This window comes from Centruroides sculpturatus, unplaced genomic scaffold, assembly GCF_000671375.1.
Source record: "Centruroides sculpturatus isolate CEXI.00-Female unplaced genomic scaffold, Cexi_2.0 scaffold236, whole genome shotgun sequence".
NCBI classification, from domain to species: Eukaryota; Metazoa; Arthropoda; class Arachnida; order Scorpiones; family Buthidae; genus Centruroides; species Centruroides sculpturatus.
Genome location: NW_019384403.1, coordinates 210,728 through 237,848, shown reverse-complemented (window position 1 = coordinate 237,848; position 27,121 = coordinate 210,728). Strand labels below are relative to the sequence as shown.

At 30.8% G+C, this 27,121-nt stretch overlaps 1 protein-coding gene across 1 annotated transcript in view; it reads right to left on the bottom strand.

Moving 5' to 3' along the window:
* Positions 1 to 22,734, bottom strand: part of LOC111618721 (plasminogen activator inhibitor 1 RNA-binding protein-like) — a 57,157-nt gene extending 34,423 nt beyond the window's left edge. The window contains exons 1-2 of the mRNA XM_023360292.1: positions 22,377 to 22,734; positions 2,540 to 2,678 (exon numbers count right to left, since the gene is read on the bottom strand). Of these exons, the coding sequence (XP_023216060.1) occupies positions 2,540 to 2,678; positions 22,377 to 22,596 (359 nt within the window). The 5' untranslated portion in view covers positions 22,597 to 22,734. The remainder of the gene's footprint in view (positions 1 to 2,539; positions 2,679 to 22,376) is intronic.
* Positions 22,735 to 27,121: the final 4,387 nt, after the last annotated feature.

Sequence of the window (27,121 nt, the reverse complement as noted above, 5' to 3'; positions counted from 1 at the left end):
ATTAAAAATGCATTTGAAATTATTCAACTTTTGAAAAATAAAATGTTATCTTTAATTCACATTTTAATCCGCTGTAACAGTCATTTCATAAATAAAATAAAAGTATTTATGATTTAATTGATAATATTTTTACGTCATTAACTTTATTTAAAAATTGTTATAATTTTTAAACCAATAAAAAAAAAAAAAAAGTTTGCAGAAGGTAGGATCGAACCTAGGTCGCACCGCGTTGCAGGCGAGTACGCTACGGACTGAGCCACTTCGCTGTACTACCATAAGGTAGAATCGATCGGTATATAAGCTGCGCTTAAAATTTTAGAGCCTTTTTTCTCGGAATCTTCTGGCTAGTGCACTTTACAATTCTTCTGGGTGGACACCCTTGAGGTATACTACGAACCTGCCAAGTCTCATCCCGAACTGAATTTCCGAGACCGTAAGGTCCCCTTGTTAGAGAAAGACCATACTGTTATGGAGGGTGACAGTGTATATTTAATGCTGGAACACTACACAAAAGTTCCCAATGTATGGGCCAATAAATTTCATCACCTGAATGAACAGACTTGATAGTCAGCCACGTGCAAACTGTCATTTGGATCACACCCTACATCCTCAGGAATCTCCAATTATTTTCTAACAAGAGCCATTAACTTGGCAAAGCACAGAAAAACCACTGTTGTTCTCCAAAAGTGTCACCAGCTTTGTATGAAGTTTGTCTCCATTTACACCTGGAGAATTTTGTGCAGAATCTCCTGCTGTTTGAAAATTTTTTAATTCTTCAAGCAACAACAATCTTGCTTCTAATGCTTCAACAATATTTAGAAAATTTAACAAATGGGTTTGGATTTAAACTAGAGAAGTGGTTAAATATGGATTCTCAAAAGCTTCCTTAACATTCACAATGAAAGAACTTTGTTTCACCCAGTTCATTGATAAAATTTTGAAAGACATATATGATCTGTATAGAATATTGTTGCTTTTATCCATGTGCTCTATCTCATGACTGTGGGAGAGTGGTAAAGGAATATCTGGCAGTTAGATTGGTGCCTTTGGAGCAGTTTCTTGCCAGAACAAATGAGACTGTTTTCATCTTTAAAATGCAAACTAATTTGATGATCTTAAATGATCTTGCTATATCCGAGAAAAATGTTTCCTTGATCTTGAGGTTCCACTTTTGTGAGCAGCATCTGGGATGTTTCATCCTGTCAACATGCTACTTACCTGCACATCTTGCAGAACAAACGATTCCCAAAATGCAATTTCTTTATGCATGCAAATGCATGGTGACACACGTGGTAGAACAGTTTTTAGCCATCCACTTCACTTTACTCACCCACTTCAGAAATTGAGATAGAACTTTTTGCTTAGCCATAATTTCCTAGTCTGTAGCCAAATATAAAACCCCAAGGCTGTGCACAATTCTGCATTTCACACTGTTGCCAGGTCTTAAGAGAAAATATCATCAATAATTTATTAAAAAGTAACCAAAAAGTTACCAAATCAAATTAAATTACCCCAAAAATTGCAAGACTAACAATTTTTGGTTCAATCAGTTAAAAAAAAAATCTGAATTTGGTGTAAAGTAATTCAACCTAGCAACATTGTTTACAAAATGATGTCCAGGGGTGTGTCTGCTTTTGCTCTGGAATCCGGAATGGTTCTTTTGGATACCTATCTATCTACCTGGCATCTGTGATTGCATACATAACAAATTTTAAAAATTTTTCTAAAAATTATGAATATATTTTAAAAAGATGCAAGAAAATCCAATAAATCAAGTATTTTTGCTGATTTCAGTTTAAAAAATGTAAAATGTTCATTTTTATTGGTTAGAAGCAAACTATGTCATGTTCAGAACTCTTGTCAAATTTTTGGATAAATCCAAAGACTAATTATCAGTGCCATAGTTAAAAAATAGCAAAGATTTTATATCTAAAGGTTAAATGTATCTGGAAAGGAAAAATCACTGGGAGGTCCAAGTGGCATAACAGTCAGCACACTGCATGGTAAGCAAAGGTTGCAGGTTTGACTCCCACTCTGGGCTGATTTCTTTTCTTCCAGACTATTCTAAATTTAAATTATAATTATTTCTTTTGTTAAGAGATGGTGCCTAACATCTACTTCTAATTGTTCTAGTCATTTAATTTCTAATTAACATTTGTAGCATAATTTCTGCCTAATTAATTGGGCTGATGGTTGGATGATTATTAATACATCACGTTATTGGGATGTTTATATAAAGATAATTATTAAATAATACTTCCAGAAAAGTAATAACTAATGTTTTCAAAAAGCTATCTTAACAATATGCAAGAAATATTAAACTGGTTGGAAAAAATGGATTTTGATTACATAACGCAGACAACAGCATTAACCAGTGATCACAATAAACAGCAACCGCTGTATTTATTTTCCTGATATAAAGAAAAAGTGATTTTTAACATTACAAAGGCTAAATTACAAAAGAAGACTAACATCAAATATTTTTAATAGTATTATAATAATAAACTGTAGTTTGCAAAATATTAATTGATATGGTTACCTTATGTCAGAAAATAATTTGTCATCTCGGTTTCTACGGTTTCTGCGTTCTTCTGTCTCTTTAGAATCTTCTTGAGAATTATTACTAAATCTCACAGTACGATCAGTGCCAGGCTTTGTAGATTTTGTTTTATGCAAGGCTAAATTGAAAAAAATTAAATATCATAAATCATTACTTTAAAAATACTCTTCTGAACTTCATCTTAAAACACAATAATAAAATGGTTTAAGATATCAAATTTTTATTAAACATTACAAAAATAGGGTGACCAGCCATCCCATTTTTCTAAATTTTGTCCCACTGCCTGACAAAGTTAAATGTCCCATCTTTCTTTATTCTTATATTTATGTCACTGAGTATATTTCAAGTAATTTCATTTGCTGGTTTGAGTGACCGTGTCATCATGAAATCAGCTGTGACAACTGCAACTTTATTACTCTCACTAACTATAATCTCAAACCATTTTACAAACATTATTATTAAAGACAGTGTTTAAAGTTATTGTTCACACTAAAACACCAAGTGTGTATTACAATTTTTACTGTTTTAGTTTATCTGTTTTATAACTTATATTCCTGAGAATAAAAAAAGTAAAGTAACATCAGTAAGCATCTTTATTGTGATCACCAATTCAAAATGGCAAAATTCACTACATTTTAGTTGTTTATTAGAATCACAGTTTTAGATATTAGACTCAGATGAATTTCAGATACTTTTGTGCCATTTTGAGGCAGGCAGTGATGATTTATACTTTCTAGTGTGAATTCAAAATAAGCAAAAATTAATTAATATTTTAAGTAATTATGTAACATTTTACATAAGCTAAATTTTAAATATATTCTAATATTAGTTTATTGAAATGTATACAATTATCAAACAAAACAAAAGCAAAACATTCATTAAAATGCAATAAATGTTTAATGTGATATTTTATTTAAAATAATTTTTAATAAAACATTGTTTCATAAAAAAGTTGTTTTCCTAAAAGTTTCCCAAAAAAATTTAGTGTCTTGCTTTCATATTTTCAAGTTATGATCACCCTATATCTTAAACTTGTGTATTAACTGATAAAAGTTTTAAAATAAATCATACCAAAAAGATACTTACAAACTATAAAAAGCACAGAAGACAAACAGGACATTAAATAGGACAACAGGAAATCAGAATTTAATTCAGGTTTATCATTCTTTGTATTACATAATTATATTTGAAGTTTCTTAATTCATATCAATTTCTGACAACTTTTTATAAATATATTTTTTGTAATTTGTTAAAAAATCTGATTTATTTAGTGACAAAATGAAGCTTATAAAGAATCCAGAATAGAGTAAAAAGATATTGGTTATACTATATATTAAAGTAATATATCTATTATTTAATGAGAATGAAATCTCATATATATATATATATATATATACAGTGGTGCCTCGTATAACGTACGCTGCGAACAACGGACTTTCCGTTCGGCAGTTACGTGAGACGAACAATGCACTTTTTTCGAACAAGTGCGAATAATGTTTCCATTCTTTTGCCGTTGCCAATGACAATCTGCTATTTTTAGGATATATTAGTATTATTAGAATGTATTATTAGTATATCTGAAGTAGAAATGTAATGTAATATATGTTGATGATTTAAATAAACATTAAATGTAATGTAATATAATATATGTTGACGATTCAAATAAACGAAATGTAATTGTGTAGATGCCGAGGTGGCGGGACGAAAAGAGGTTGTAAAAAACAAACGGAGCGAGAGTAGCTCGTAGAAGTGTTTAGTGATCTTAATTAATAAAGAATTATTCGTATCATATAATCTGGCAAGTTAAGTCATTTATAATGCATCATGGCTTCTAAAAAAACAGAAAGGTGATTTCAATTGAAACAAAGCAAGAAATCATCAGGAGTGAAAGTTGACAAAAACTTTCTTGTCGAATGGGGAGAGGTTCAGGAGTTTACCAACACTCATTATCCAAACAGAGCTGAGGCCAACAGGATCAATGATCTCTACGATGACACCTTTGTCCGTCATTTCCGACAGGTGTTAAAGAAGAAAGAGAAACAGACCACCTTGGTCATGTTTTTCAAGAAGCCAGCGGGCAAAAAACAAAGGATGGAACAAGAGAAGTTGACCCTGCAAGTTCCGGTAGCCTCTCCTGAATCTGACTCCGATTAAAAAACAATAAAAAAAGACCCGCTGCAATGTGTAAAAAGTCTGTATCTGTATGAATGTGTAAAGAAAGTGTTCTTCCACCTCCTCCTCACAACATCTGACTACCCGGCATAATTGGTGTCTGCTCCATTTTCATTTTTTATGGTACAGTACAGTTATTTTATGCTGCGGAACGAATTATATGTTTTAACATGTATTTCTATGGGAAAATGCATTTCGTATAACGGACGTTTCACTTAACGGACGTGCACCTGGAACGGATTAAGTACGTTGTACGAGGCACCACTGTATATATAAATAACTATAACTTCAGGATAATAATAATAATAAGCAAATAAATTTGGTTATTGTATTTCAAACATTTAAACGATGCATATGTTTTGAAATTACTTTTTGTGAACTGATCCATTCTAGATTCTACAGTATTATAAAAATCCAGCAACAAGTTGTATAATTTTCCCAGTATAAACATTTAAAATTGTGTTTAATACCATCTGTTATGAATTTTATTTTTAAAAAGTTTTTATATTCTTAATTATTATAAAATGGCAAATAACTTAATTCTGAAGGAAGAGATGAGTTTTATAAAAAGTTGTAAATGCTAATAATGAGTAAATTCTTCACTAAGTTCAACCCTACTTGAGATGATATACATGACCCCCCTATATATCTCCCTACTCCCTCAACCTTTAACTACCAAAATTTAATGGCATCTATTTCCCTAATACACAACCTCCCTGCAAACCTTCAGAAATTTTCAACAAAAAGTACAGAAGTTATTAAAGTTATATATACTTGTATAACATATATTTCAGCTTCAAAGTGAGCAAACAAAATCATACCTCCAACACATACAAACATCCATACATAGAAAAACCCTCAACTTTTTTTTTTTTGCAATTTGACATTTCAAGGTTTCAAGTCCAAAAATGTAATAATGTTGAAGGGGGTAATTTTTTGACCAACTGTCACATTTCCCCGTATAACAGCCAGGAAAGTAAAAATCAACTTTCATAGTGAACAACTTTTTGCATTCCCAAAAATATATTAATTAATGATTACTTTCTATTTTTGATAGGATTCAACAGAAACATAATAATAATAATAACAATGAAATGTGTATAGGAAAAGATACAATATCCAAATATTATCAAATCTTTAATGTCCAGTACATAATATTTTAAAATAAACATTTTCTGCTACTTTGATCTTAAAAATATCTGTTGGATACCAAATGTTTACCAAAATGTGAATAATAATATAAAACAAGTAAAATGGCAAAACCATATTTGGGACAAGACTATGTCTCGGAGATTCACTACTAAGTGGAACCACTTTGACACTCAAGGCGGGTCTCGTTCTCATTCTCCAATCTTCTTTGGTATTGCTGCTTTTGGGTGCGATCGTTCAAACTTTGCCAGCCACGACCACGAGGTCATCCATGATGCATTTTTGATGAAATTAACCTATCCAATTTCAAAATTTCTCTGTTGCGTGTTGGCCCAGGTTAAATTTTTGTCAATGCGTAACGAAAATTTCCTGTTTTTGAAAAAAATAACTGTGGCTATTGTATCGTCCGAAATTATTTTTTAATTTTGCACAAACAATATACAGTTTAACCCGATTATAACGTCATCAGATATAACAACAACCCTAACATAACAAATTTTTAGTGATCCCACGATTTTACCATACTAGATAATGTTAAAAAACCTACTTGTAATGACATAAGTAGGTTTTTTACCCTGTTTTAATGTCATATTTGAAGCACTCCAAAATTTACAAAATTAGATTACAAATTTTATTTAACAAAGAAAATACTACATGTTCAGTCCTATCCTAGGGTCAGAGTCCACTTCCTAGAATGACTGTGGGCAGTACTCTCACCACCTGACTTTGGTTTGCCTGTTTGTAGAGAGTGTCACCATTTTGTATTTTATTTTGATTCGGTTCTCGGTCCCAAGTACCTAAAAGTGTAATTTCTTTTATGCGCACATGATTTTGGCACCTAATACTCTGTGCCAAATTGCAACTGACATGTACTCCCTTCATACCTCTAAGCTGGTAACAAAGCAGGCAGTACAATTTTATAAACAAGACATAGTCTTGTCAATAATTAAAATAAGTTCTAAATGTGTTCATTTATTATTCAGTTATCATACCTCTGCATGGATAATCTGTAAATTATCTATATTTAAAAGTCAGTTTGAAAGTGGGTACAGTGATATCTGATAAAGCAGGTTATCTCCTGATTTTAAACTCACACATTATGAACTAAGGAAACAGCTTATCTTTTATCTAAACTTATCAAGAGCAAGAGCATCTAAAAAAAAACAAATTTCTTTGCATGTTACAGCATCTCCTATCATAATTTCTCTGAAATCTGCTAAAGTCATGTACAGTAAATGGTAAATGTATACTTTGCCTTAGTTCTTCCCATTTGTTTTCTATACATTAATTCATACTTTGCTGCTCAGATTAATGACATTTGCCTAAATCAGGGATGGCGAACCTTTTTGAGTCTGCATGCTACATAGTAAGCATATTAAGCATACTTTTCTTTAAAAATGATTATGCGTGCAGAAGTTTTAGACTTCTAGTAACTATATTTAAATTTGGCAGAATGGCAGAGCGGTCAAAGTGGTAGCCTATCGCTCTTGTGGACCCGAGATCAAAACCCCAGAAAATTTTCAGGTGGTGATCCGACTATTCCATTTGGAGTTAGCTAAATAAAAAAGCCCTCTTAGTGCCCAGAGGAGAAAGAACAAAAATAAANTACATTCCCACGGTTGTCCATCTGTCTGTCCTTTGTTAATCTCGAGAACAGTTAGTTAGAAAAAAATAGAGACCAGATACGAAAAGCTTAGTGGCCAAAAGCCCCCAATTAGCAATGTAGGAATTTACTGTCTGGCCCAGAAGTAACATGACTTTTTAAATTAAAGTACTAGGCACACTACATATCTGGTAAATTTCATGCTTGCACATACTGATATGAAATTTTGCTGTTAAAACATTGATTGTATGGTAATTTTGATTGTGATTTTGTATTGGTTCACAGATCCTCAGTACCTGATAATGGAGTCATAAATGAACACATTCAGAAATGTGGACATCATGAAGCAATGTAAACATGAAAATAAAAATACCTTTCAAAAACTGCATTTAAACTGTTTAAGTGCATTACCTTTTTTCCTTTTTGTGGCTGCATTTTTTGATGTACATTACATTTTAAAGCTAACCTTTTCAGGTTTAGGCATTCCAAAACTCAGGTGTGTATGTTAGACTCAATGGTGCTTTAGAATTGAGAAAGCTTAGTGTTAAATTAAAACTACATAAGAATAATCTATTATGGTTATTTATACATTTACAACTACAAAACGCATTTTTCGGTGTTTTCCTTACTAAAATTATTTTTTTTTCAATGTACTACTTAACTTTAATTTGAGTGTTTTTTTCGTGTTGGAACAGATTATTTGATTTTACATGTAATCATATGGGGAAAACTGATTCACCTTACAACATTTTAATGATACGATCTCAGTTTAGGAACGGATTAATTTTGTATCCTGAGGTAATACTGTAAAGAAGAGAAAATCAATGTTTAAAACTACCTTGTAAATTGCCTACTAATTAATGCTATGTTTTAAATGGCCACTTTCAAGATGTGAGTTACTGTACATGAAAACTTTATTTCTGTTGAAGTAATTTTTCAGGGTATAGGCTAATACAAATTAATCACAAAAAATTTCAGTAATATGAGCATGAAATTTTGTAAATAAGTTAATCAACTGAACGGAAAATAAACTCATCATTAAAACTGAATAGGAAATATTTTTAAATTAAATTTTTCTAGTATTTTTTATGGATTAAGATGAAATTTACTCAAACTTACTTTCTACTAGGAAATTTCTGATAATGTATAAAATAAAATAGTTTTAACAATGTTTATATTTATTAATTAAAGATGGAAAAGATAATTATGAATGTGTTAGTTTTTTTCTTAAAAACTAACCCATCCATAATTATCTTTTCCATCTTTAATAAAAAAAAAAATCAAAGTTGTTAAAATAATAATATATGTGATGTTAATATGCGTTTTTAAAAATGCCCTTGTAACAGGCAAAAGCCTTCTATGCAAATAAATAATTTCAATTCAATTCAATCTTTAATAAAAAAAAAATATTGGAATAAAAATATCCAATTTAGTTTTTCTCTGAAAAAATAACAATATTTTTCCAACTGAAATACTGTAATACAATTCACCTACTGTTAGAAATAATAAAGTAATTTTGTATTAACAAATTTGTTATTTTTATTTTTTGTTATTTAAATTGTAAATTTTGTATTAACAAATTTCATTCAGAGAGGAATATCTGAATAACAACCAATTTTTATCCATTTCTATCAAGATAATAATTCTACTATCATCAAGCATTTTGGAATATTTTGAATAATTTCAACAACAATAATTAAAATAAAATTTAATTTATTACAGAAAAAAATGTTTTTAATTGCAATTATCTAATACAAGGCTTCTTAAACTTTTTTATTCACGATCCCATTTATGATTGTGATTTTTTTCGCGACCCAAAAAAAATATAAAATAAAGATATACAGTATACAAATTTGCAAAAACAATAATGGTATACAACCACAGTTCACTCTTGTGTTACAATGGAACAGAGACAACTGAATACACTGAAAAGCGACAATACTACACTAGTTCACACTACAATCAATGTTACTGAATCGTCTCGCTGCACCAGAAGTGACACAATGCGCAACTCACGAAACCTATGACACAAAGCGTGCCATTTTCAAACTCTCACAAATTATTTTCAGTATTTTGCATTAAAATCTCGCGACCCCAAATGGGGTTGCGACCCATAGTTTAAGAAGACCTGATCTAATATAACAACCTGGTAACCTAGAATCAACTAAATTTTGAACACTATCAAAATTTATGGATTATAATTAGCCTAATTTAATGATTAAAGAATAAACTAGTATGTGATTTAAATCCTACTCTTTGCAGAATTTTTTCATATAAAAATTTAATAAATTCAAATTCATTAATCATTAATATTTCTAATAGAGGCAAACAAGCTTATCTATAGTTTAATGTTTTCTATTCTAAAAATTGTCTAATTAGTTAATATAATCTAAGAAATCTTGATAATTTTTGGCATTTATCTAATGCTTTTTATAATCATAAAATAAACAAATGAACACAGAAAGAAATGTTTAGTGTGTACAAATTTCAGTTTGCATAATTTTTACTGAATCCATATTTAATTAGGGATGCTGCATGATCTTGTCTTATCATAGAACACCATGCTTTTGTAGTTAAAATTTTAAAAATTACTATTAGTATACCATATTTTACGGACTATAAGACGCACTTTAATTTTTAAGCAATTTTTAAAAAAAATAACATTTTTACCACCTAAATTCAATCCTTTTATACAGATTGAAGCAAATGCCGATCCACCAATCAACGCTTAGTAGCACTATTGGACGTCCGCCAATTGTACGATGGTCACATGATGATTGCTGGCAAATCCGCGGTCATGGATTCAGAACCATCAGCTGTCTCGTGATCCGAGTTTCTATGGTGACAACCTTTGCTCGTTTGAAAAGAGAAAAAGTGCAGGAATCATACGTCCAGGCGATTCTATCCCGACACCCTGCAGCTCGTGTTCGTCGCATCGGTGCACTGCTGCTGCCAGTTGAATTCAATGTTGCCAGATAGAGATAGGTTTCCCGCAGCATCAAATATATGGCCATTTTTAAGATGCAATAATTTTAAATCAGACACTGGACATTTTAATATTAATTTCGAGTATAAGACACCTGAATTTTGGAGGCAATTTTTCGAAGAAAAAAGTGCGTCTTATAGTCCGTAAAATATGTTTCCCGCAGCATCAAATATATGGCCATTTTTAAGACGCAAGAATTTTAAATCAGACACTGGACATTTTAATATTAATTTCGAGTATAAGACACCTGAATTTTGGAGACAATTTTTCGAAGAAAAAAGTGCGTCTTACAGTCCGTAAAATATGGTATATAAATTATATTTTTATCTAACCCTTACAACTGCTGGGCATGAACAAGCAATCCTTTCACTTGTTTTGCATTGATTGCTTTGTTTTTGATGCCCATTTTCTGATAGGCTATGCAATGCTTTTTGTTTTTTTTCTTTTTTAAATTTTTGCTGCCTAAATTTCATTAAGCATGCTAAATCATATCAAAGAGCATGGTGGACATTTTGTCACTTTGACCCCAACGTATCTCAAAAACAAAGTTATGGGTAGACCCCATTTTTTTTATTAGATTTTTGGACTCCTCATTACAATGAATAGAAAATGGCAAAGTTTAATCAAAATCAATCAAATTTGAGAACAAACAATTCTATTAGCCACATAGAAAAGGCTTTGCAAACACACTTCAACAACAATAAAATAATTTTAATCAAGTAAAATTTTGTCATTAATGAGAATTCCTTAAGTATATAATTCATCAATCATAATTTTTTATATAGAACATAAAATTCTGAGCTTAATTACAAAATTAATAAAAATGTTAACGAATAAATTACAAGAAAAATACACTATTTTCTCCTTGATAAACACGAGTTAGTCAAAAATATAGGATCAATAGCATTATGAGAAATTATATAAAAAACTGAATTTAAACAGTATACTTGAATTTCCTCTTCTTACGTTTTATTCCTAATTTCAAAGTTGCTTTATAATTAATATGCTGCTGTAATGAAATGATGTATTTTTATATCTTGAGTATTCTTTTTGTATCTACTGTGTTTACTTAGGCATACTGATTCATTATGTAAAATTTCATATTTACATTTTTAAGAGATAAATCAGTTTAAATTGTAAACTATTACTAAATAATCTTCTGGATTATTTGGTAATACTGGAATATCAGGTTGATGTTTATGTTATTAAATTTTAAACTGAGAGTCTAATAGCATATAAAAGGGCTAATCAATAAATAAGTCTCTGTTTTTATCAAATTAGTAAAAATTTAATTATTTTAATCAAAAATATTTCAAATTTTCAATCTATTTTTTCATTCCATGCCTGAAAAATCTTTCTGCTTTTTCCTTAATTCATTTCTGTACAGTAGCTTGAACTTCATTTGATGAAAAGTATTGACTTTTCAACACAGAATGCAAAAAAAATGGATTGAAAATTTTGAAATAATATTGATTTCACAATTATAAACATTAATTAAAACTGCCAGGATGATAAATATTACATTACAAAATTTCAATGCTATTTGTTCCTGAAGTGTTGGAAAGAATGTCATGAATTAAAGAACACACTTACGTGGTACTTCTATGCACTGAAATTTTGTAATGTAATATTGATTTTGTTGATAAATATGCATGATTGAAATAAACACATTTTACTACTTTAAAATTAATGATGATATTCTCTCTCTTTCCAAACTAATTTAATAAAAATGAAGACCTTCAATTAACCCTGTACTTAAAATACAGCTTTATTTTGATAAGATCTTGGAAGGCTTGCATGCTTCAGAAAGCGAGTCTGATAATAAAACTATATAATATACACATTTATTTGTAATCCTTTATTTAAAAATCTTACATGCAACATCTACTTCATTTAAATTGAAATGTTCCTTTTCATTTTCTTCTAAACACCTGATGATGATAATGTATTATTTAAGTACTTGTGATGTGAAGTTTGCAATCTTTAAATTGTGATTATGTCTAAAGCCATTAACACAGCTTATTACTTTTATTATGAACACTACATGTTGGTATGTGTTACTAATATTTTAGGTGCAATTCTCCCTATTATTTTAAATTTCACAATTATTGTTATAAAAATAATCAAAAACTAGCATAATATTCCTAAGAAATAGTTGTTAATTTGAACTAAATGAAAACACTAATTCTTAAATTGTTAAACTGATATTGCCTAATCACTACCAATCATTAATTGTATTTTCACTAATGTTCTGTATTCATTGTTTACACTTATCTAATCTATTATTATTATTATGTTAACTGTTCTCAAGTTATGGAATTTCAAGAGCAGAAAAAAGAATTATGTGAATAAAAAATATCAAACTTCTGATTATAATTCAAAGACAAAATTTCCACAATATATAGAAAAATTAATTTGAAATACAGAACACTTTTTTATTAAGAAAAAACATACTTTATTCATAGACATTTTACTAATACTGTATAATCATAAATTTTTCATATTTCTACACACAACACTTAACACCTCAATACTACTTCCAGCAGTCAAAAGATTTTAATATTCTAACGTTTTATTAGAAGAAAAGGTCTTACTAAGACCTTTTCTTCTAACGAAAATTAGAAGAAAAGGTCTTACTAAGCTTTCAATCCAATATCCTTAGCTACATGCGGTATGTGGATGATATTTTGATTATTTGGAAAACCAAACCCGATATAGAGAAAGTGTTAGAAGCCTTTAACAAAAACGCCTACGGCTTAACTCTAAAGTTAGACCAAGAAAGTCGCACAGAAGTTAACTACTTAGATGTCCAGATTAACACAGCGAATAATAATATAACCACGACCATTTACCGCAAACCAACATACTGTCCTCTCTTTATACCTCGTAACTCAGCGGACCCGTGGACGTATAAGGTATCAGCTTTTAGGGCCCTAGTCTCAAGGGCTTATTCCCACTGCTCTGAAACTTCCGATACTTACAGAGAACTGAAAAACATCAAACGTACAGCATCGACACATGGGTTCCAACAGTCATTAATAGACAGGCTTTCTACCATGCAGCAATCTACAATAACTACCACCAACACGGGGACTATTGATACACAGCAAAAACGGGTGATTGTACCTTACGAACCATCCCTTCATCGAATTTTTAGTAAAATCGCTAAGGAAGTGAATGTGCGCTTAACATATAAGAGAAAGCAGAATATTTTCCGACTTTTATCTAATGCTAAGGACAAGTCCGATGACAAAAAAGCGCCGGGGGTGTACCGTATACCTTTGAATGACGAACGTTTCAATCGTCGGATAACATACATTGGATCCACATACAGATCCCTGGAGGCTAGGATACGGGACCACAAATATGATGTGTCGAAGCAGAAGTATAATACGGCTCTAGCACGGTATGCTACCGAGCCCGGGGTTTCCCCATGTTGGGATGAGGCTACTCTTTTACATAGGGCCTTTGACCGACACGACTTACGCTCGTTGGAGGCTATTGAGATTTATAGAGAAACCATAAAGGGAAGCTGCATTAACTCCGATTATATTCCGATTCCACAATCGTGGAAATATTATTTACATTGCCACAAGGCACAACAATAATCGGAAGTTTAATTATTTTTAATCTTTCTGCTATGTATAAGAAATCAGAGCGTTTACATCACGCTAATTTTCACAACTATTTAATAATATTTAATGTATAGCAGTGTTTACATAGTGCTAATTTTCACAACTCTACAATAATAATTTATGTATAGCGTTATTTTAAAATAATTTTTTGTCTTGTAACCGTAACGATTTTTATATCTTACGCATCGTTTAAATATTTAAAAGTTCGGAACACAGCTGTATTCGATTATTAGAATCCTTCAAAAGATAGAACTGTTTTTTAATGTTTCATCCTGAAGAGGGCCTCTAAAAGACGGCCGAAAACGTTAGAATATTAAAATCTTTGGACTGCTGGAAGTAGTATTGAGGTGTTAAGTGTTGTGTGTAGTATATCTTTCCAGTTTACGTGTGTTAATTTTTTGTCTGATCATATTTCTACATTCAAATTTACTCTTTTTCAAATGAATAGGATGGTAGCATATATTTTCTGTGAACTGAAAATGTAATAGGATATATTTTGTTTTCTAAAAATAATTATATACAGGGATCTAAGCCACTTGGAGCAGCATTTCTCCAGAAACACTAATGTTTTACAATCTCCTTACTGTCTGCCCCACATATGTTTGAAAGTAAACAGTATAAAAAATGTCACATGGAGTTGATCACTGGATTAAATAGAAAACAAGTGCATCAGACAAATATTAGGCTACCTGAACAACCACAAAGTAAAGCAAAATAAAGAATATAATTTAATATTCTTGTTCAGCTTTTCTTCATTTTTATTGATCATTGTTAAGTGTATCACTGGTTTGAATTACATACAAACAGCTGTAATACCAATATGGTAGCTCCTTGCACAATAATGAGTTGCTAGTGATCTTGGGATATTGAGTTTTTATGATAGTCTACCAACTATGCCAAGTCTACACAAGCCATTTGTGATGCAAGTGACCCAAATTTCTAATTACATCTCTGTACAGTATAATTGTCATTTTAATCAATTTATAAAATCAGTGTAAGTAGTTTCAATAATTTCAGTAAATAATGAGTTTGCTGCATTCAGCTTATCGAGCTGCAATTTTCAGATTGCATATTATACATTCCCACGGTTGTCCATCTGTCTGTCCTTTGTTAATCTCGAGAACAGTTAGATAGAAAAAAATAGAGACCAGATACGAAAAGCTTAGTGGCCAAAAGCCCCCAATTAGCAATGTAGGAATTTACTGTCTGGCCCAGAAGTAACATGACTTTTTAAATTAAAGTACTAGGCACACTACATATCTGGTAAATTTCATGCTTGCACATACTGATATGAAATTTTGCTGTTAAAACATTGATTGTATGGTAATTTTGATTGTGATTTTGTATTGGTCCACAGATCCTCAGTACCTGATAATGGAGTCATAAATGAACACATTCAGAAATGTGGACATCATGAAGCAATGTAAACATGAAAATAAAAATACCTTTCAAAAACTGCATTTAAACTGTTTAAGTGCATTACCTTTTTTCCTTTTTGTGGCTGCATTTTTTGATGTACATTACATTTTAAAGCTAACCTTTTCAGGTTTAGGCATTCCAAAACTCAGGTGTGTATGTTAGACTCAATGGTGCTTTAGAATTGAGAAAGCTTAGTGTTAAATTAAAACTACATAAGAATATTTTTGTTTATTGTGTAAATAAGCATATGATCAATAGTTGACTAAAACCAATTTTAGCAGAACCCAGATGATTTAAATAATGGCAATTACTATTGATAATTTATTTTGTTATAAAAATTAAATAATACACTAGAAAACACGTGGAAACAATTACATAATACAATGTACTGTACATTAGAATAAATATTATTTCAAATTTCATATTTAAATATTTTAACATATTAACTTAAATTAGAATTAAGCATTTTAAAACTAACAAAACCAGAAAAATCTAGAAATTGATACTGGAACCTTGAAATTTAAACAATTTATATTGTATGTAATTAATTCTATATTTACTAAAATATTTACACAACAACCAGTTCTAAAAAGTTTAGTATTTTTAAAATAACTAAATAACTATAATAGTTAATGAATGACCTTATTGGAAAGCCAACTGTATTGGCATAGCCTATAAATATTTTAAATAGCAAATCCTCAAACTTTATAAAAAAAAATAGACATTAATGAAAAATAACTACTGAAACATCAAATATTTTTTCATAAAGAATAGTCCTATCAATGATAAAACTTTTCATGTATTTTTTTCAAGTTGATTTCTAAAATTAAAATGAACATATTTAAAAACTCTGATTGAATTGATTAAACTATTAACAAAACAAGTTCTGCTGGCTGCATTTTTTAATTAATTTTTTTAAAGGTATAATTAGACTTTTTTTTTGTTCCATTTTTCTGAAATATTCTTTTCATTCTGAAGTTGTACTTAAGTTTTTTCTCTATACTCAATAATGAAGTATTAAATATGGATAAATATTGTTTAATATCACGAAAATATTTGATCAACAAAGTAAAATGTTAAGTATGAAGAAAACATCAAATTTAAACTGGTAGAAACAAACTAAATTTTATATAAAATATATACACTTATGCTAAATAATAATCTTGCATCTCATCTGTTGTTGGTAACTGGTTTTTCTAGGTCTGGTATAATATCAAAATATAATCAATTCATGCAAAAATCTTCAGTAATGAAAATTTACATTTGAAACACAAATTGAAACACAATTTCAATTTATTCATCCAGCAATTAATTTACTAGAAGATAAAATTGGTTGGAACAATCATTAAGCTAAAAAGCTAAAATTATGATCAATAACTACTTTAAAATTTGTCTATATAATATAGTTAAAAAACCATGATTGAGATTTTTCAGACAAAGACTAATATTTCCCTGAAGTTGAAATCTTGATTTTTCTTAAGTTATTGTAAACATGTTTTGATCCTGCATAAACATTTATTATTCATATAAAAATTAAAATAAGCAGATTTATTTATTAATAATGCTTATGTTAAAATTTTATTTCAAAATTGTGTCAAAAAAGATCATATAAATCATATCTGCATTGTCGGAAAATTAAATAATAATCTTTGTTAGTTTTATAAGTTTACCTCAAAAACTAATTTAGCAATATTTTTTTATACACATGAATTTCCAAACATTGATAAATTTTGAAAAACCAATTTAACAAAGGATAGATTTTACAACAATTAGAAAATAAAAATATTTCCTTGAAAAGTTTGTTAATTGTCATAATCTGTATACAAAAATTCAAAGCAAAGAACTTGCTGTAAATATTTTCTAATATAAATATAAATGTATTGAAAACATTGTTCACAAATTTTCCAAAAAGTAATTTCATTAACTTCATACTTGATAATTAAACAGAAAAAAAATCGTATAAATCATTAATGCTAGATTTATAAAAATATTTATTTTGTTTAATTACCAACTTTGGAATTTCTAATTAAAATTTCAATACTGGTTCAAACTGATTCAGACACAGATACTTTCTAGAAATTATCACATTCACAGATTCCAAAAATACTAGCCAATCAACAACTTTATTTTATCCAGATGCATTTTGGAAATTACAATATTTCCCTCCTCAGTGAGCTTTCTGTCATACAAGCTAAACAAGGCACAATCACTTTTCAATATTCTAATTGAAAGCTTTAACTAAATTCAAAATTGTAATATGAAGTTAATACAAAAGAATATATTCCTAAACATTTTACTCTTATAGGAATTGCCTAAAATCAATATCCTAACAAAATGTTTCTAATGTCAGGCAGAAATAAAATCTTCCTAAATAAATATTTCAAGAAAAACTGAGTTTCTTCAAATATAATTTTGCAATTTTTTCAAGTTTTCCTCTCACAGTTTGTTAAAAAAAATTAAAAGAAAACAAATGTGTCATGACAAAATATTTTACTCCATTGTTTTCCCAATAGCAATCTTTCCCATTTGATGATCTGCAGCTTTTTAAAATGATCTTGTTTTTGAAATAGCTTGCTAACATGACTTGTGATAGGTAATTGAAAATATTTTACAAATCTAGACTTGATCAATTCTGGTTGAAAGGCATTAGGTGAAAAGGTTTTGAAATGTTTAGTTCAATTCTGTTCCACATATCTTTGTGGACAAACATTTTCAATATTCTGTTATTTGAACAACAAGTATAAAAATTACGTAGACAATGGTCCTAATTTAACACGTTCATGGCATTACGAGGCACATGTAACTAGTATGGACATGTCCAGTTAGGGCTACAGACATAATTGTTTGTTTTTCCATGGGGCGGCACATGTTTTGATAACATAATTCTACAAACATCATACTTTATATATCGATATTATTTTATTATATGCAATAAAATATATTAATTTAATAGTACACGGGTGACTTGTGCCGCCCTGTATTAAAATAGACAAGTCACAGGTGACTCATAAAGCCCAGCAGCTGCCTAAACGTTTATCTACTGATGCCATGAACGTGTTAAGGTTAAAAGTAGGAAATATTGAACCAATGTGGAAGGAATTGTTCAAAACAAAAATAGGCACAATTTCTCCATGATATTTAGATTGAACAGATACTAGACATCACTTTTTTAAACTTGTTATACAAAAGTTAGTGTAATTTAACTTGTTTGGTTTGAATATCATTACCTACCTATCAACTACTGTAAAATACCAAAACTTTCAAAAACTAGAGGGTCTGTGGCTTATCCTTTAAGAAGGGAGACCACAGCTCTTAGCTAATTGGGAACCATGGTCTTATAGATTTAGTTTTGCTAAAAGCAGGGATGTGAAATCTTTTTTAATGAGATCATCATCCTATTTCAAAAGGAACCCTTACACAACCTGCATAACATATTGCAAATTGTCTAAGAATATGCATTTAGTATACATGCACCAATAAGACATATGAATCTTATTTAGATAGTTGTCTTTATTGAGAAAGAACCAAAAACATTTTCATAATAAGAATTAAACAGAGTTAAACAGTGTGTAGTAATTCTACACACTGTTTAATTCAACAATCCACAAAACCTTTTTATAACAATGTTGTGTCTGTAACAATCTTCACAAATGTTTTCGACCTCCACCGAGGTCTGCTTCCACCGTTTAGTCACCACCTGAAGCAGACCTCGGTGGAAGTCGAAAACGTTTGTGAAGATTGTTATGAACACAACACTGTTATAAAAAGGTTTTGTGGTTTCTTGTTACTCAATGCAATATTAAGATTAGTAGTCGTTTTGTGTTACTGTTTAATTCAAACTGTGTAGAATTAAAGTATTCATTTTTTATGAGAGTGGACTCATAAAAATGAATACTTTAATTCTACACACTGTTAAATACTATTCTCTGATTGGTGAATTGCTTTTTGTCCTTATGTTACAATATGGAACTATGAGCACTAAGTTTTGGCTCTACAGAGGACTTATCACACACTATTCATATTGGAGTAATATGAAGTACACAGAAGACACAGAATTGGAGAAATTGGAGGACACAGAAGTAGGTAGATACAGGTTTATTATAATGACAAGCAATTACTCCAACAGTGTCAATAGTGTGTTATAAGTCCTCCATAGAGCCAAAACTTAAGTGTTCATAGTTCCACACTATTCTCTGACTTTAAATTAATATTGCAGGAGTCACGCTGCATATTACAAAATTTGCAATTTCTAAAAATTATATTCATCTGGTAATTGCTTTTATCACCTGGCAATTGGATGATGAACAGCCAGAGAACAGTCCTCAGTGAGAAATAGTATCACGTAACAAATTGGTCTTGGCCGATATAATTTTACTGTTAATAAACAGAAATAAAGTTGCTTGAAAAACTCAGTCATAAAAACTCTTTTATATATATTATAAATATATTGATATATATTGTTGGCCATCCTTTCATTTAACCATTTGGTGAACACGCCCGTGGCAAATTGCCACAAAATAAAGATAAAGTCTTTTGCTTGACGTTGTATTTAATTATTGCAGAAGTTCGTCATAGTATTTACTCTTCATAATACAAGATACAACATGTTTATGAAATTGGATCAGTTATACTAACTGTTTAGTTGTTACTGGTCTGTGAATGAAGTCGTACCTTATTTGTGTTGTAACTGCCGCTACGTGCCCTGCCACGTAAATAAAATATCGGTATACTTTTATATATATGTGTTTAATTTTTTTTAATAAAGTAAGTCAATATTTGCAAGTTTTTTAAATAAATATATTAAATTAACACTGTCGTAAGTTTCTATAAATTTTTAAATTTATATTAGTGTATATTTTTGAAAATTATAAGGGAAACAAAGAGCTATCCAAAGTAGCAGCAAAAACCTAAAATTTGTTTTATTTGTAGCATACACACAAAAACAATACGAAAAAATCAATTTGTCAGGAATGGTTAGAAATATTGGCAAAAAGCATCGGAATATAGTGATTATATGTGCCATGTGTGAAGGTGAACATCACATGAATATAAAGTAATTTTTTTTTATTATCTAAATATTTTATAACCAATTTGTTCATTAAAATGTCGTAAAATTAATTTTCTGGTATATCTGATTCATATTTTCAAAACAATAATTAATTATTGACTTAAATTAGGTAATATTACATATGCGGTGTAACTGTTGCAATGCATCCTCTCATGAGCTTCTGAAAAGCGCATTCACCAAAGGGTTAAGGTTGGTACAGTGAGTCACAGTAAGTGAAAAAGTAAAGTCTATTTTGGCAAATGGGTTGACAATTGCTATAAAAAATCCACGGAGATCCCTGCATTGACTTTCACATATGTTATTCAGTACTGCAGAAACCACAATTCAGATAATGTTAGAAAAGATCATCCTGGACCTAAAGTTCTTTTTCTTTTTATTTTTTGCTCATACAAGGATGGTACAATGCTTTCAGAGCTTAGTCTTCGTAGAAATAGATCTTCTCCTTTGAATTACAGTAGAGAGTCATTTATCCAAAAGCCAATCAACCGAAAGCATTTCAGTTGGCAAATTTAAATTTCCGCAAATGCTGTGGCACTGCAACCTTTGGCTATGTCTTGGGCTACTCCAATATTTTTTTTGTTGATGTGTGTTTTATCTGGCAGCACTGGCACATTTGTGCAGTGTTTTTCTGAGGACTGTGTCAGAATGTGTTGTGCTCAATCGAACGGTTTTGATAGTAGATTAACGTCTAAAGTATAATTTTTTTTCATTTTCATATTTTTCAATATATTTATTTTGTTTGTACAAAATAAAGAAATAATTTTTAACGATACAATAGCCACAATTATTATTATAAAAATTTTCATTAGGCTTATCATCGACAAAAATTCAATGCAAAGCAACACACAATGGAGAAAAATTTCAACATGGGATAGGTTAATATATTTCGTACATAATCAGTTATCTGAACAACCCCAGTCCCCAATTGATTTGGATAAATGACGCTCTACTGTACTTTTAATTCTGCAATAAACATTTGTCTTAAATTATCTTGATGAAAATTTTTTACTATAGCTGTAATTCTATAACTCAACGACGGCTGTAAAAGACAGTTGAAAATATCCATTCTTATAATAAATCGGTTCCTTTTAACCAGATTACAGCTATTAGTGTGGACTTTTATCGCAAAAAAAGTAACAACATACTTTCAAATTTCGAAATTATTATTATTGCTTAATTTGTTCCAATAATCAATTTATAAAATGCTATATTCCCTTTATGTTACAGCATTATGAGTAAGTATACATCAAGACGTGTGACACATTTTAGCTTCAGCCACTTAAGATATATAGAACATATATTCAGTGTTCACTTTCATTTTGATAAAATTTAAAAAAAAAATTTGTTTTATTTTAAGCAAACAAAGTTTTGTTAGTTATTATTTAAAAATTAAATTAAGATATATAAATATGTTTCATACTTTACTAAAAAAATATTTTAAAATATTCTTTCTTTATCTCTCTTTTCTAAAATAAATATTCTTTTATATTTCTAAACAATTCCTCATTAGCCATAATATGATAAAGGATTATTTATGAACAATGTTTCTATCAAAAGTAGTTTATTAAGAGTTAAATAAACGATAATAAAAATTATCAAATTCACAAAATATTTGTAATAAATAGGCAAACCGAAATAGGAAACCCCTGTGAAAAATTCGCACCATAAATAAGCGTGTTACAAAAATGGACGATTAGAAGACAGACATACATACATACCGTATGTTTACCAGATCGTATATAATCAATTATAAATGAAAATGCACGTGCATCATCGCAATTTACCTGGTTCAGAATTAAGTTTTCCTTTCGTTGGAATATCTTTTGTAACTTTTGTTGTTGTAACAGGCTTCGTTCCTTTAGTTTTCGCATTTTTGGGGACTTTTTCTACCTTCTTCTTTTCCGTCTCCTTTTGTTGTTGTCTGAGGATTTCCAATGGATCTTCTTCGTCATCGTAAAATAATTCGTAACGATTTTTAATTCCGACTCCATACGTAGTTTCCATTTTATTTATTTCCACTCACCAATCACGATGTGAATGGATTAAGATTTCTTATGCAAGCATAGACCCACTTTTTGTTTAAGCTACCTAAACTCCCAACAACCGCAAGGTCGTAACCAACATGGCGAATGATTCTACGAAATAATATCTGCCAGATTATAAGTATCACATACATTAAAATTATAAATCCTCGATGTAAATTCTAAAAGTAATTTTAAAATATTTCTATAAAAAAATGTATTATTTTTTTAATATACATTTTTTGATATAAAAATTATACTACTAAAGCACGTGCTCTTATTATTTTTTGGCTCTTTCGACCCTGTGGGTACCGTACATAACAAGCGTCAAGAACGAAACGATCCTCGCTCTGATTGGTTGCATTTTGTGTGCCAGCGAAGCTTACTAATATTTCATTTATATATTATTAAGTGCAGCATTTATAGTTACCAGTTTTAACAATCTTTTATATGGAATTACTATAAAACACGTTTACAAAGATATTATTGTTATTACAAAAAGAGTCTCCATATTCTCAACTCTTGCTTTTATTTATTATTAAGATACAAAACTCATCGAAAATTTGTTTTTTTCGTTAATTTAAGAGTTAAACACGTACAGTATCTCTCGACTAACGGCCGGATGGCCGAGTGGTCAAGATGACAACTTACTGCTCTGCGGTAACCGGGATCAAATCTCAGACGGGTCGAAAAATCCCCAGGAATTTTTCGGGAGGTGGTCCAACCGGATATGTCGGCCTCCGTTCCTCACCGCCCAGTCGCCCCATTGTGGGCTTAGCCGAATCCATAATGGGCTTGCTAGAAAAGGCTATCTTAGTGCCCACAGGGTGGAAAGAATTAACTGAATTTTGTAGTTTCAGTGATGCTTAACTTAATCCTAATCTAACAAGAAGATTAGCCTTATTTGAGAGAAACCAGGTTTTTAAAGGAGAACATTTTCTGCTCAAAATATCATATTTATTAGATATACACATTGCTAATTCGATACAAATAAATTTAAGTTAATTACTTCTTTTTCATAATTTTATACATTGAGCCAGTGGCCAAGCGGTCTTCAGTACACTGAACACTAGGAGTTCGGTCGAGGATTCGCGCCTCGCTCGGACAGGCTGGTCACGTGGAGTTTTTTGGGATTTCTCCACGTTTGTAACGCCTAAATGGGACCAGTTTCCCTTAAATACATCTCCTGGAAGGCATCACCCAATTGTTGCGTTGCCATAATTTAACAAACAAATTATACATTGAGAAACTGAAACACTTAATGACATGCTTTCTTCCTTTTATATTCTTCGGAGCGTTTCTTTATGCAGCAAGAATGTAGCGAAAATGATGTCACGAGCAGCTATGAATACAGGTCGCTGCATCATAGTTTAGAAACGCTTTCCGCTCGAAAAATGGCGTCTGTGCTTCGAGCGAAACACGGACGCCATAATCCAGTGGCGTGCCGTCATTGGAAGCGATGGAAGCGCCGCTTTCCTTGTATTTTCTAAAAAATAAATACAGTACATATTGCGCGGTTATTTTCATATTTTAACGTATTTTGAATTAATTAAAATTAATATTTTATTATAACCGCATTATGTATCTTATTACAAATTTATATACTACACGTGAAAAAAATGATAAGATCGCTATTGTATATTCGAATATCAGTGTCGGATTGGAAGCGCTGTATCAGCAGAGCCGGCCCTACCATAGGGCAAACGGAGCAGCCGCTCCAGGCGCTAAGTCCTAGGGGGCGCCTCGGTGGTAAAGAAAATTAAAGGATATAAATTAGAGGCAACCAAGGGGAGCGCCATAATAGGATCTCGCTCCGTCCTAAAACTTGCCTCGGGCCGGCACTGGCTGTATGGTCGAAACCTTCCAAGCAGGCAGATTATACGCATTCGCACATGCGCTTTACAGAGCACCAACATCACGCGGTTTAAGCTGGTGGAAGCTACACACACATGTAACGTTTCCAATGATTCTATCTACAGGACCGATTCTAGGCTGTTAGCCGCCTGCCTGCTAGATATTTCGTGATTCACACAATCGGCCGCCCTCGCCCGATTGTGTGAATCACGAGTAGATTTATAACTTAACCCAACCGATAAGAATTTACTGATATGTTCGTATAGTTGACAGGAGTTTTAAAAAATCCATTAAAATATTTGATATTTTTATTCCGCTTTCCCATCTTATATTACTTACGGATTTCAATGTTAAACCATTGATATTACGATTTCGTATGTCCCATCTATAAGGAAATGTAGAAAAAAAACGTGTACAATTCTTGTACAATGTTAAAAAATTAACTATTAGTTTGGTAGCATCATTTACAACCAAATTTAATGAATGAGACGCACAAGATACAAAAAAAAAGCTCTAGAATTTATTTTCCTTAAATTTACGATTTATGTATCCGTTTGTCATAAAAATTTGTCTATCCACTTTTTTCCCACGACTACAAATATTCGAGTACAAAGTAACCGGTTTCGACTTATTTCTACTTAAGAAGTACTTAAATAATTAAGCGATTAGGGAATTGGGGACATAAACAAAACCCTGCTGAAAGAGCCAGAATTTTACTTAAAAGCTTAACCGAACCAATCTCTAGCCGAGTACAGTGGGGACAGATTTCTTCGTAATATTAAACGTAATAAAAACAGAAATTTTTCCAGTTCAACGAGAATGACCGAAAAGTTGTAAATTTTGGAAATTTCCGTGGATATCTGGTCCTGAAACGAATTAGTTAGAAAACAAATGACTTTTAAGTTTAACATATTTAGATTTTTACAGCTATGGTGAGAAACGTTTAAAATCTACAACAACCCTGTCGCGTCCTTTGAGATATACTAGTGATGCGACAAAAGAGGCATTTGACATTAACCAATATCGGCACCCTCGGAATTTGGCATGCATGCACGCACTGCAAACCTACCAAGATCGTCTCTGATTCCATCCATAAGCCACTCGTAGGGAGCAATTTTAACTAAGTGAATTGTTTTAAGATTTAAAAAGTAAAGAATATTTTGTTATTTATATGTAAGTTTCATCACAAAACTATAATCATAATTTTCTTTAAAAGTATATTCATACAATTGAATATTCTGTACCAGGTATGCATAATTGTATATCCACCAGACATTTTATTTTATCAAATAAGTTTTTATTATTTTATTTTTAATTGTAGCCCTTATATCGTGGCTAGCGATTCGGAATGTACTGTAATTATGATATAAAAAATGCATTTAGAGAAGTCTACGGTTTTTACTGGCTTATCGAATAAACGATACGAATGGACCCTAGGCCATCGCTGACGCGCAATTGACTGATTGCCCCTGGATGTCGGCTTCTTACAGCTACGCAGCTTCCCTATTATCAAATGTCACGGCACGCCATTAGTAACGATATAAATGTTCAAATTTTTCAGCTTATCAATATTACCCTTTATTAATTAAGCAATACAATTGTATTTTTTCCCTCCCTGTAAATGCACGANTAGTAAAGCTGCAAAAGACACGAAAATCGTAAATCTCGTATCGATTCTTTCGTAAAATTGAAGCAATTTGGAAATCAAAGCAGAATAGAATTTAACATTAGTAAACAATATAAAATAAATATTGAAAATTATAACTTAATTACAGATAATAGATATATTATATCTAAATTAATAGATGTTATATGTTTTTTCTCAAAGCGAGAATTGGCATTTAGAGGGCATAGGGAATCTATTGAATCTAATAACAGAGGTAATTATATTGAACTTGTTTATTTATTAAGTACGTCATGTAATCTATTAAAAATACATTTAAAGAAGTGTACGGTTTTTACTGGCTTATCGAACAAACGAATACGAATGGACCCTGATGCGCAATTAACTGATTGCCCCTGTAAGTCGGCTCCTTATAGAAACACAGCTTCCCTATCATCAAATGTCACGGCACGCCACTGGCCTCAATTAATAATAACGGTCTAAAAAAGAGTGGAATAAATATGTTTTTAATGACCTTAAAACAACGGCGTTTGACCTCATTTTTATAAGCAGTAAAACACGTGCAAGGTCAATAGAACAAAGGCTCTTTCCACTTTACAACTGCCTCTGGTCCTATGGTAGGGAAAATTTTGCAGGTACTGCAAATTTTATACGATCTTACTGGCAAGTCAAGAAGACAGAAACAGATGCGGAAAGTAGAATATTAACAGCAGATATCTAGGCCTACATATACGACAAAATCAGACTATTAAGCATATACGCCCCGGTAACACCAGGGGAAAGGACAGAATTCTTTCGCTCTCTAGACCATTACGTAAGGATAGGCATGGATTATATCATCGCAGGAGGTGATTGAAACTGCATAACAAACAACGAAAAGGAAGGAGGAAATGATATAACATCAAGCAGAGCCTCAGAAACTCTAAAAAGAATAATGAGTAACCACAAAGTAATAGATATATGGAGGAAACAACACCCAAACATGAGAACGTTATATAACCAGTAAATGTAGTACAAGGATTGACAGGTT